Here is a 12,293-nt window from a genome sequence, read left to right on the forward strand (position 1 = left end):
CTGTTAATGAAAGTCAGTACTATAAAATTAACAGGAATCCTAGACCTGTGGGGGAGACCAGGTGGTAACAGCTCAGAGATGGACACAGCAAATGCAATATATCTCCAAATCCTTCCTTTAATGTCAGGTAGTGCTTCAGCCCAAACACACACAGGATACATACCGTAAAGAAAGGGACCTGAGGGCGTCTGAGTCATGCATGTTGTGGTAGGTACAAACCTTGGCCCAACGCAAGGGAGCAGTCAAGGGCCTGGAAGAAAGGCGGTATTCTCTTTCCCCTCCCCATTTCTCTTTCCTGCTGGGCTTAAAGTCCACGGAAGAGAAAATTTTTCAGTGGAACTGATGAGGCTCCAGGGCCTTGGAGGGTAGATTTGGTTGTAGAGTATTACAAAATATATTTCAGAATAAAATAGGCCAGGCCTCCCAGAAGCAGCCCAGACGTCAGCTGGTCCAGAGGCTCGACCTCTACAGCTAGGTGTTGGACGGGGGAGAGGGTGACTGCTGAACATTGGCGTTGGTTCATGATGAAGCAGCATAAGAGTTTTCCTGCCTTGTGAACATGTACATAATCATTTATAACCCCCTCCTCTCTGCTCTGATGCAAGGAAGCTGCTGAGAGTGACAGCTGGGCGCAAAGTGTCCGGTGAGACCAGTTATGGGGTCTAATGCAGTGAAGTGAAGTCATTCAGGACCTATTTTCACATAGGAGCAAGGGAAAACCAGACACTTCTAGCTCACCCTTTAGACTAACACATTCCAACCTACACATTTACCTGTAGCAAGTGTCTCAGCTCAAAACAGGTCTTAGCTTCTGCTAAGGTTTGAAGTATGGGAAACATAGTCCAGCTCTTTTCTTTCAGTCCAAGCTCTAGCTTTCGGCAAGACTGTTGCAGAAAATTTCTGAGAGGCAGAAACATCTGCCGTGAGGAAGGCAGCTATTGAAAGAATTCCAGGAGCGTGAGACTGAGTTTGCAGAGCTGAGTGCTATCAGTTTCCTTTTCTGCTGATATCTTCTTCCTTCAGAGCAAACTTCCTTCGTAGGACCTCAGAGATAAGGACCGCAGGGTCTTCCTCCTTCAATAAACTCCGATTCCTAGAGACACAACAATAATTTATTACTAATTTAATAATTTCTTGAGGACTTACTCTGGCCTGGGCAGTGTTCCATGTCTTTGAATACGATCTCATTTAATCCTCCCAACAATCTTAGGATGTAGGTGCTCTGACAATCCTTTTTTTTTTTTTTTTGACAATCCTCTTTTCCAAATGAGGAAACAAGCACAGAAAGGTTATGTAAGTTGCCTAACGTCTCTAGTCACTCAGCTAGAAGGTGGTGAGTCCAGAGTCCAAAACCTAGCTAGCTGGTTGCAGACCTCATTTCTTAACTAGAATGTTTTACTATTTCCTGAGATGGCTATAAAATGTGGGCAAAGTGAAAGGCCATCAACCAGTTAAGAGTTGGCCTGTGGTGGCTAAGCTTCTGCACCCACCTTCTGGTGCTTAGTAGCACTTCACCATGTCAGCAGGGGACGTGACTAATGACACCATGTCAGCAGGGGACGTGACTAATGAGCTTTATTAGTTCCAGGGAAAAGGTGTGCTCAGGGTACCTACTATCATGTCTCCCCATCAGGAAGGCTGTGAGATTTTTTTTTTTTTTTAAATAGGAAATCTAGAATTTATACTAAGATATTCACCTCGTAAGAGACCTGTGGGAATAAAACCAACTCCAGATTGGGGTAGGTTCAAATTACCTGGTACGTCATTAAAAAGTGTCCTAGATACCTGGAAATTATGTGCTTGAAGTCCTAGTAAACTTATATACATATCTCCTTATAAAGGCATTTTTATAGTCATTAGGCTAGATATGAGGGCCAAGATTGATTATTAAATCTTGAAAGCAAAAATAAGTAATTGCCTTCAGTCTGTCTTCTTTCAGAAGAAGCTTTGGTGATGGGGCTGCTTTCCTATGCTTAGTCATCAACCCAGCTCTTCCAAGTAACAGGGACAAAAGATCTCAGGACACAAGTGGGAGGAGGAGTTTGATTTAATATGGGGCAAGAGGCAAGTAAAAGAGTTTGAGAGTCAACCTATAAAACACTGACCAGAAGAAAAAGACTCAGGCAGCCCCAAAGCAGCAGCAGCTGAATTTGGGAATGCAGGAGACCAAAGAACTGTGGGTATGACCAAGACCAACCTGGCCAGGGCCAGAGAAGGATGGTGAAAGTGACTTCCCTAAACGATTGACTGCCTACCGGGAAGGAATGAGAGAGAAGGAAATGGGGCCAGCGACACTAAGGGATCCTTGCGCGGGTGAGAAACCTTCCCTTCAACAGGAACTTCATCAACTTGAGAGAGCCCTCACCTCCCACAAGAGCTTTTAATTTACATGAACAAATACAGCTGCACACACTGGCCTTTGGGATCTGGATTTCAAACAAATGTTTCAATGTCCAGGAATCCGTAAATAAGCACCTCTGGTGCGTCCCACCCAGGAGCTCAGGACCACGCTTGGAGAAACACTGCAAGGTGGTCACTCCCTCGGGCTGGAGCTCCAGGGCTTCTCTGCTGGATGAGTTTCGCAAGGTAGGTGTTCCCCAAGTTCCCTCACACTCCCATCAGAAACACCTAGAGCTCCACAACTTGGGGGTTTGGCTTTCGTAAGTGTAAGGTGTATTTTTTAAAAATCTGAGCAATTCTGATGGGCAGCCAGATTTAGGAACTAACTTGTTCTCAAATCTCTGAAATACAGGGTTCGTGGACCACTGTATTTTAAAGCAGAAACTCCCAACTTTATGAAATTCTCCTTCTACCAAAACGTCTACCAATTTGAGATACTAATTATTATGCATCCCGACTCTGAAGGGTGGGGCATGGGAACACTTACTAGCAGGATGAGAACTGAAGTGGTGAAGCCTCCTGGAGGGCAGAAGTGGGATTAGATGAACCTTCTTAGAAAATTCCTGCTAGTCTAACATTTGGTTGGCTTAGATCACCCCAACCAAATGTAAAGTGTTGCTCCTTCTTCACACTGGGGCCCCGGGCATTAGGCTTTGTTAACAAAGTAAGTCACGGCTACTAAGGAGGCCTTAATAAGGAAGTGCTGTCTATTAGATCACTGGTCACAGGCGACTGAAACAGTAAGTAGAGCACCAGAGCGTTGTATCAGTACTTACAGGTCTTGGCTCTGTTTCATCCGGTGAAAGTCCTTCAGGATCCCCATCATGTCTGCAAAGCTGCTGGCCTTGGACAGAGAGATACAGTCATCCTCTTCAGACGAGCTGCAGGTGGCTTTGTGTTCTGGTTTGCAACATTCAGGGCTGGCAGAACAAAGCAGGGGGACTGATGGAAGCTCAGGGACCTCTACCTCGGTCTCCTCGGTGATGTCACTAATGACAAAGGAAGTTGTAGAGTGGAATGAGGATCCAAAACAAGGTAAGGGAGAAGAGACATTTGAACTTCCTGGAGATAAGAAATCTGGCGTTAATGAAGCCGAAGCTGAAAGAGAAAACAATAGGCATGGATGGACATTGGGGCTAGAATACGGCAGTAATATCTTCTCACAAGCACTGCCTACCAAACATTCATTCCCTGGGCAAGCCCAGGATGGGTGACTTCTACTGTAAGCCAGTGGAAGCTTCCTCCACTACGCTTCCCTCTTAGGATTTCGAGAAGGTGTAGAAGCACTGGGCTCTCCAGTGTTCCAGGGGAGCAGAAAAAACCCACCCCATAAGGCTTTGGCTCCTAAAAGCTTTCATTCTGTAATGAGCTATGGAGTAAAATCCCTGTTCAGACTGAAACAATGACAGAACTGAGGCTGGAATTTGTCCTTTTCTCCAACTGGCCTAGTGCTTCTGACTACCCTGCTTTGAATGCTGTCGGTGACTGGAAGAAGCTTTAAAAAAAAGAATGGTGACGTTTCCCAAATTTAATGGCATTTCCAAGTTTCTCAAACACCGATTTTTCATAAACTACTTTAGCTTGTCTCTTAGATGATAAAAAGTTATGCAGTGAATACAAATGGAAATTTCAAGTACAATGCCTCTAAAACTGCCACGAGGGAATTAAATACATGAAAATTTCAAAGAGAACACCTTAATTTTCATGTGTTCTACCAACTGATAAGGTTTGGGAGTTGTGCCTTTGACTCAATTAGGAGCAAAGAAATGAGAACAGGAGGAACATGAGGAGAAATAAACCCTGAGCTGCTTGGGGGAGAGCCACGTGGAGATTTCATGCCATCGGTGAAGGCAGACTCCCATCCATGTCCAGTGGTTCTGCCTTAACTGCAGACAGAAAAGTGGAGGGATGGAGAGGTAGCCTCTGGACAAGGAAAGGGAAGACAGGTCCTTAAAGAAGATGCTTATTTCTAATATTGAAAAGGAAAGACACTGAGGGTCATGCAATATGTCATCTTAAAAGACACTCGGCAGAGGGGTGTTAGTTTTCTGGCCAAGGGAGGGAATCTGCTTGGGGTCACAGGTTAAGGGAAGATTTTGTTCCTAATCAAACCTGTCAGCTCAAAATGGCTGACAGAAACCATCCAGGAAGTACTACAGGCTACAGTCCTCTGAGTAACCCAGAGCCCTGGGCCCGGTGCCCCTGAACTAGGGACCGCCATTTTCCTTTCTGCCATCCTGTCCAAAAGCCAGGGGGAAAGGCCCTGACTTGGGCTCCTACCTGTGTCGGCTGCCACGATCTTAGCAATCTGGCTGCGCAGGTGGCTCAGCTCATCCTGCAGCTCTGTGGTGCGGCTGAGGGCTGGCAGGGCTGGCTTCTTCAAGGCCAGGAGCCTCTCCTCCGACCCACGCAGGTTAGGCACGGAGGCATTGCGCTGCATGACGATCAGAGGGCTGGGCTTCCACGTGTGCCTCAGGGGGCGTGTATCGCTCCTGGACCAGGGAAGGACAGGTGTATCATAGGCAGCTAGCTGGCCACTGCACCCCTTCTGAAATGCCGTCCCCCACTCCTATGAGAGACAGCCAGGTTCTGCTTCCACTCGGAGCCCAAGCTCTCATTCCGGCTGCCCTCAGCCTCTCACAAGCACTCCCTGCCGCCTCATGCGGGAAGAAGCTCCCCATTGCCCAGCAGACTGGCTATTGCCTCAGCTACCTGACCCGGGCGTATGTCTCCTCTTCATCTGCAGCAATCCAAGCGATGTCAGCCAGAGTGGGGACTGGGGGCACATCCCTCAGATACAAGTCAGAGATGTTGGGCAGCGTCTGTAGGGAAGCAAAATTCATCAACAAACACTGACATGAGGCAATCAGACCGGACAGAATACATACGAGGGCACCTAATCCTACAGGACAGAGAGGAGGGTTCCTGGTTGGAAGCAGCTTGAATAAGAGGCCAGAAGCAAGAGAGTCTGTGGGGTTACAAATAGTACAGCATGGCTGGAACAGACAGGACTGGGGTGGGGGTATTGCAAAAGGTTGGAAAGTACATTAGGAGCTTTGATTCTAAGAGCAATAACGAGACACTGGGAGACTGTAAGTAAGGGTCAGATTTTAGGTTTTAAAAGATTATTCTGCTGCTGTGTGGAACGTGGATGGGGGGTGAACAGCCCAGTTATGAGGCTGTTGTATCCTCCAAGCAAAACAGGGATGGGATCTGTTTTAATAAAGTTTTATTGGAAAATCAGTCACACCCATTTGCTTATATGCTGTCTGGTGGCTATTAAGCTATAATTGCAAAAGTGAATCTTTGTAACAAGACGGTTACAACCCACAGCCTAAAATACTTATTATCTGGCCTATAAAAGAAAGTTTACTGACCCCTGGCTAGAGCCAAGGGGTCTTGAGTGGGCTTGGCCAGAATTACCTTTTAACAGAGAAGGCTACTGTCTTGCCCTCTGGCTGTAAGAACACAAGTGCAAGGACATCAATCACCCCCACCCGTTGCTCAGAAGGTTTCCTCTGGCCAGCTCTTTACACCATTAGAGCTGTTAGGTTGGTGCAAAAGTAATTGTGGTTTAAATGGTTAAAAATAATTGCCAAAACTGCAATTACTTTTGCACCAAACTAATAATTGGGATCTACACTGTTAATCGCAACCCTGTTTTAAGCAAACTTAATAATGCGAATATTTAGGTTTGAATAAAAAAGACACAATTAATTATATAAAAGGAATCGTAGTAGTAGGATTGCTTGAAATCCTCCCTCAACCCAAATGAACAGCAACCAGGGAACAGAGTGGCTGAGTGACACTATGTTAAATGAAAAATTAGGAAGATTCAATTATGTTGAGTAGGATTACAAAAAGCAAAAGACATGCATCTAGAAAAAGATGGAAAAGAACTTCAACAAAACATTAATAGTTACTGTGTCATGGCTAGGTGATTATAGGCAGTTTATTTTCCTTTCTCTTTTTTACTTTCCATAATTTAATATTTTCAAATGGGTAAATTTAAAACAAATCAGCAAGATTCCGTTAAATAATAATTAATTGACAACAGCGATCCAGGGATAATTTCTCAAAAACCCACCCATACATGAGTTAAATTCAGATGTTTCTGCTATAAACTGTTTGGTATGTGGTTTAGGAGTTGATGGCTCTTGCTTTTACATGGGATCTGGGTCTCCCAGGAGAGGAGTTACTACTAAGATGGGCCATTTAGAGGGGAAGCTTTCCTTGAGCATTCTGCTATTGGCAATTAAATGAGCTAAGCTAGTACATAGTATGTGCGCAATAAATGGCAGCTGGTGTTACTAATACAGGCACTCCTCACTTTATTGCACTTCACAGATGTTGCGTTTTTTACAAACTGAAGGCAAGACCTCCCCACGAGTAAAAAGATGATGACTCGCTTTATTGCAATACTTGCTTTATTGTGGTGGTCTGGAATGGAACCTGCAATATGTCTGAGGTCTGCCTGTTCTACTCACACATACTCCTGCTCTGGGAGCCTGTGCCTCGATCAGCTCTGCCCATCAGCATCTGGGAGAGATGATAACCAAGTGTGGGAGCAACCCTCCGGAGTCCTTCCTACTCCCCAGCTGTGCTTCCCTTTGTTTCTGATGCTTGAGGCAGCTAAGGCCACATCCCACTCATGCCCTTTAGGCAATTCTGGATCTCTGGGTCATGGGACAGCTCCCCCAGCCTCCCCAACACACACACACATGCTTCCAACCCCATTCCTGACTAACACCAACACCGACACCACTTCTGACTCCAGATCTAGCTCCCACACAGACTAGGCATGTCAACATTTGATACACAAATTCAGCTCCTTCATTTCTGTGTCCCCCTGGGCCCACATCTTTTCAGGCACATATTTGTCTCTGTAGGCAGAAGGCTGAAATACTTCTTTTGGGTCCCAAATACACACACCTTAGGCGTGTAGCCTGGAGCTGGTGCTTAACCATTTAGTAGTTCTTAGAGGGAAGCAGTTGGGACTAATAAATACTTAGCTTTCCACTGCAGAAGGGGGTCTCAGAGATGTGGGCCAGGCCAGAATCTGCTGCAAAGTGGGTACCCAAGGCCCCCGAGACACACAGGTAAGACTGAAGGAGCTCAGTAAAGGAGTAGCCAGACTTGGCCAGAAAGAAGATGAGGAATAATGGCCTCTGAGAAACTAAAAATAGGTGGTGAAGTGGCCAAGTGTCAGGGCTGGTAAAGAAAAGCCGAGTTCAGCTCCAAGTCACACAGTAGAGTCCCACGTGGGGACCTACAACCCTGGCAGGGTTGTAGGCAAACACCTCAGCACGACCTGGCTGGTGTGGAGCTGTGTCACAAGGGCCTGCTCTGATAAACTGGATTGCAGAGCCTGATGACATCAGAGCCACACAGCAGAGGCATCACAGATGTAAGATGATTCAATTTATGAGCAAACTGGAAGCCTTACTGTTGTGGTCACAGGTCTGTGTGCCATCAGGAAGGCACAGTGACCAGGACCCATTATAAGCACTTAAGTATTTTTCTGACAAATGATAAAGTGACGCAGAAAGCAACCTGCCTTGGCAATGCCAAGGACTAGGGCACAGCATCCACCTTCCACTCTGGGCCTCTATTCTCCTGGCCCTTCTAGCACACTCACCTCAAAGGACGCCCGGGGACATGGCTTCAGGGGCAGGTTAGTCCCAATTCTTCTCACCACACTGCGAGCAGCCCCGTGTGGCTTGTTTTGCCAGATTGGGATGGTCTAGAGCAGAGAGGGATAAGCACAAGCTCAGAGATGAGTCCAAGTACTGTCCCTGTTCTCTCCCCCTCCCCTTTACCAGGGAAACCGAATTCCTCAATCCCAGGGACAGCGTGGAGGGGCGGGGGTGTAAGTCACGTCTCAATGATAAGTGAGGGCAAGTGCCCAGCCTCCACCTTGGCAATCCACGTCAGGGGACACCTGCCAAGGCGCAGTCAGTGTTGGGCGATCTACTGAAGGGCTGAGGAATTAGCTGTGTGCAGGGATCATCCAGGCTTCCCTCCCTTCCCTCTGCATAGAAAGGCAAAAGGCAATAACTCCTTAACTGCCCCCAAATCATAGTTGGTTCTGCCTGGGGGCAGTGGGTGGAAGGGTGGCCTCCCTCCAGTTCCAGGCCTCCAGGGGAAAGGGAGGATTAAATGGAGTTTCAGAACCTCAGCAGGCCCTGCCCTGGCAATGCCCCTTACCACACTGGCTTCCATTCCCGACGTTTCAACCGGCTCCTGCACTTGAAGGACAAGGCAGCCACAGGGCAGCTCGGGGAGGCAGGAGGCGTGACTCCTTCATATCAGGCCATCTTCAGGAACATCACAGTTCCCTTCCTGTGGAACGGCCTCACAATGGGGACTCAGTGGCCACCACACAAGCCCCACAAAACCAGGCCCTGCAGAGCCATGACTAACACCAAGGTTTCTCTGACATTTCACAGGGGAGAAAAACCAGCCCAAGAGGCTGCCCTTACACAACAATGGCTTTCCCAAATCCAGACCCTTGGAGGTTTTTTTCCAAACTTGTTGCGTGAGCTTGGACAACCCTGGGAGCCCTCCTGGGCCCTTGGTTTCCTGAAGCAAAACTTGTAAAGATGAAACAGAACTCTGGTAGTTAAAAAGCTCCTGGGAGAACCAAACGGTAGGTACCACCCATGAATGAAAGCCCAGCATTGCTTCTTGAAGATGAAATGTGAACGAGCCCAGCACGTGCCACCCAGCCCCTGCCGGCGGGGAGGTACATGAACAGCCGGCGCTCGCCAATCTCAGTCTACTAGGCTGCAGGGAAGAGGCTGTAATTTTTTTAAATCCTAGCTCAGCCATCTACTGGCTTTGTAGTCACACACAAGTCACTTAACCTTTCCAAATGCTGGTTTCTGCACCTGTAAAAAGAGGACAAGAACAGCTGCCAGTGTCACCTACTTAGCAGAAGGATCAATTGGGGAAACGGAATGGAAAGCACTCAATGAACTGTTCAAATGTGACAGATGGGTGGGGTCACCCTGACTGGATTCTTCACAGCTGCCCTGGCATGGTAGCAGATGCAATCAGTGAGCGAGCTCATTCCCGTTCATCAAACACAATACCCACATTGCTGGGCACCGTAGGGACTGCGGACGCGTAAGACACAGCCATTCTCTCAAGGAACTAGGAGAGAGCACTGAGTACAGACTCCCGGCCAAGGCTGGATGTCACTGCTGAAGAAAGCCACACGAGGCAGGTGGCCGGGTGGGTGTAGCCCCCTGACCCCAAGGTCCCAGAGAGGGTAGAAGGGAAGGAAAACAGCAACAATCGCGCAGGTTCAGGACTGGAAGGTGAGAGATTCGACAAGAGGAGCAGCGTAGGCGCAAAGCTTAACTGGGGGTCCAGTCACGAGGGCGGGGAATGCCCCGGTGAGCCCTGGGTAGCCAGGGGCAGGTCTGAACGGGATGGACAAGGGCAGGTTCTCGAAACCCCCTTCGTGGAGCCTCTCTCACCGCTGGGGGAGGAGTTACCACTCACTTTGTGGGGAAGGGCAGCTGGAGAGAGGAAGGAACTTGTGTCAAGTCACTGGCTGGTCCTGCCGTAGAAAGCGCCTCACGTCTGGTCTAGATTCTGCCGTCTCCTGCCTGGTCTCAACTGCTCGGCGCAGTTCAAGCCTTTGATCCAAGTCCCTCTGTCCCAGCTCTGCCGATGTCCCTGCTCGCCACAAGTCCCACGTGACCGTGCTTCCCCGCTTCTCATTTCAGTCCCTGCAGCCACTTCCCTCCCAAGACTCAGTCGGGCCGACCTCACACAGCAACCGGAGGGACACTGCGAGGTACGTCGTGCCTTTGTTTAAACCGCCCCCGGGCCTCCTAGAGCGGACAGGATGGGGGCTGGAGTCCTCAGCGCGGCCCGCAAGCCCCCCAAACCAGGCCCAGCCCCCGTGGGCCAGGCTCGGCAGCCTGTCATCTGGCCGCGGCGCACGCGGTGGCCGCACGCGGGGGCCGCACCCCCCGTGCCCCCCCTGCTTTCAGCCCCCGACTCGGCCTGCAGGCCTGGCCCTCTGCGTGCACCGCCAGCACCCCGTCCTCAAGCGCATTCTTCGTCCTGCCTGAGCCTCCCCCCGCCTTCTCCGACAGTCAGGTCCTCCACGCCCCGCCCGCAGCCACCCTGCATCTCCTTGCAGTCCTCGCCCATCACTAGTAACTAGGTGGCTGTGGAACGTGCCCCCCGTCGGAAGGGCAGGGACTCCCCGTAGGCGCGGCACGCACTTGAACAGTCGTGCGGTCCGGAAATGAACGAGCCAGGGCACCGACTTGGCCTTCACACCCGCCCCCACGCATCGCCCCGGCTGGGAGAATCTCGCCCCGGTTCGCGGGCAACGCTGCGGGGTTCTTAGCGCTGCGCTCCCACAGCCCCTCCGGGGCGGCCGTCATGCGGACCCACGTCCCGCAGGAGGCGGGAGCTGCTCCCGGGCACGGCCTGGTCCCATCACCCTGCGTCCCGGGCGCCCAGTGAACTTCGCCGAGCGGACAGCTGCGCCCGGGAAGCCGCGGCGGGGACCTTGCCCGGGAAGCGCCTCCCCTCCCCCGCCACAGCTCAACCCGACAGGGGCAAGGTCGGCCAATTCTCGCCGCCGGCGCAGGCGGCCCTTGGACCCGCAGGCCCGGCCCCAGGAGGAGCGAGGCGACGGCACAGGCGGCCCGGCTCGCCGAGGGCCGCGGCCGTAACGAGAAGCCCCCGGGGTTGCGCGGCCACCGGAGCTGGGGGACTTGGGCGAGCAACACTCCCTTGGGGACTCAGTTTCCCCCCGTGCCAAAGGAGGCGGACGACACCGGCTCCCGCGAGAACTGGCGCGGGAACGGGAGCCGCGGGCTCCGCACAGCGCCCGGCACTGGGCCGCGCGGGGAGCCGACACAGCAGGCCCCGCGCCCTCCTCCCGGGCTGCACTCGGACCCAGTCTCACCTCAGGCAGCGGCTCCCGGACTCGCTCACCTCGCGGCCCCTCCTACCACCCGCGGGCCGCCCCACAGCAACTGCCCTCACTTCCGCTGGCCCGCCCCTCCCGGAAGCGGCCCTTTGCAGCTGCGCACCGAGCCGCGCCCCGGCGCCTCCCCGGCCAGCGGGCCCTCGGGCGGCTCGGCGCGCGCAGCTGCGCGGGCGGGGCTGCGGGAGGCCGCACGTGCGGGCCCGGAGGGGTCACACCCGTCCCGAGACCACGCCCCTCCGGTCGGAGCCCGGGGGAAACACTGACACACCTTGTAGATGCCAGAGGCCGGATGGGTCCTGTCCCCCGCGGTTCCCCGCTTCCTTGTTGCTGTTTCCTTGCTGCAGCAAGTCCCTTGTTACTCAGAGGTCCCAGTCCGACCTTTGGAAGCTGAAATCTGACTACGTTGCTGCTCGGACCCCAAGTTGTGTGGCGTCTGTTGTCGCCACCCCTACTGCAAACTTGAGAATCTTCACCCTAGCGTTCCAGGTCCTCCGGTGGAAGAGCTTGCCTTGCATCTCGCCCTGGTCCCCTTCACCGTTCATACTTACCAACCAAGACTCTTCAGCCTTCTCTCCAGCAAGAACGGGCCTCTTCTCTGACTCCTGACTCCTGCCCTCCAGCTTTGTCGCTTTTATTTGAGCCTTTACGGTTCTTTCTCTCTCTCACACACACACACACACACACACACGCACACACACTATTTTCAAAGAGTTGGTTGATCAGATGGGTAGGGCAGATTGATGGGAAGATCCCAGAGGCACTGGGAAAGACACCCACATTCCTTCCAGGCTCATTCACCCACTCCCTCTTTGTGCTGAAACCCTTCAGGTCCTGGTCGCCATGGCATCCAGGCCTGGGTCACGTGGCCCCCTCCGGCCTCAGCATGTGTCTGTGCCTGGCTCACAGACTGCAGTTCTTTGGGCTCAAAGCC

At 51.6% G+C, this 12,293-nt stretch overlaps 1 protein-coding gene across 11 annotated transcripts; it reads right to left on the reverse strand.

The window, feature by feature from the left end:
- Nucleotides 1-97: 97 nt before the first annotated feature.
- On the reverse strand, nucleotides 98-12,226 carry MTFR1L (mitochondrial fission regulator 1 like). 11 transcript variants are annotated; one of them, XM_081057581.1, is made up of 8 exons: nucleotides 11,911-12,226; nucleotides 11,631-11,700; nucleotides 8,608-8,742; nucleotides 8,039-8,143; nucleotides 5,113-5,222; nucleotides 4,681-4,892; nucleotides 3,177-3,498; nucleotides 98-1,093 (listed from the first exon to the last, which is right to left on the reverse strand). In XM_081057581.1, exons 3-8 carry the CDS (start codon nucleotides 8,620-8,622, stop codon nucleotides 988-990), a joined length of 870 nt encoding a protein of 289 aa, XP_080913707.1. In that variant the 5' UTR covers nucleotides 8,623-8,742; nucleotides 11,631-11,700; nucleotides 11,911-12,226; the 3' UTR covers nucleotides 98-987. The 11 variants fall into 11 exon arrangements, with proteins under 11 accessions (XP_080913707.1, XP_080913703.1, XP_080913705.1 ...); XM_081057577.1 differs by lacking the exon at nucleotides 11,631-11,700 and having other exon boundaries at nucleotides 3,177-3,244; nucleotides 3,368-3,498; nucleotides 11,911-12,211; XM_081057579.1 differs by lacking the exons at nucleotides 11,631-11,700; nucleotides 11,911-12,226 and adding exons at nucleotides 9,910-10,086; nucleotides 11,339-11,528.
- Nucleotides 12,227-12,293: the final 67 nt, after the last annotated feature.

This window comes from Rhinolophus hipposideros (assembly GCF_964194185.1).
Source record: "Rhinolophus hipposideros genome assembly, chromosome: 8".
In the NCBI taxonomy this organism is placed as follows: domain Eukaryota; kingdom Metazoa; phylum Chordata; class Mammalia; order Chiroptera; family Rhinolophidae; genus Rhinolophus; species Rhinolophus hipposideros.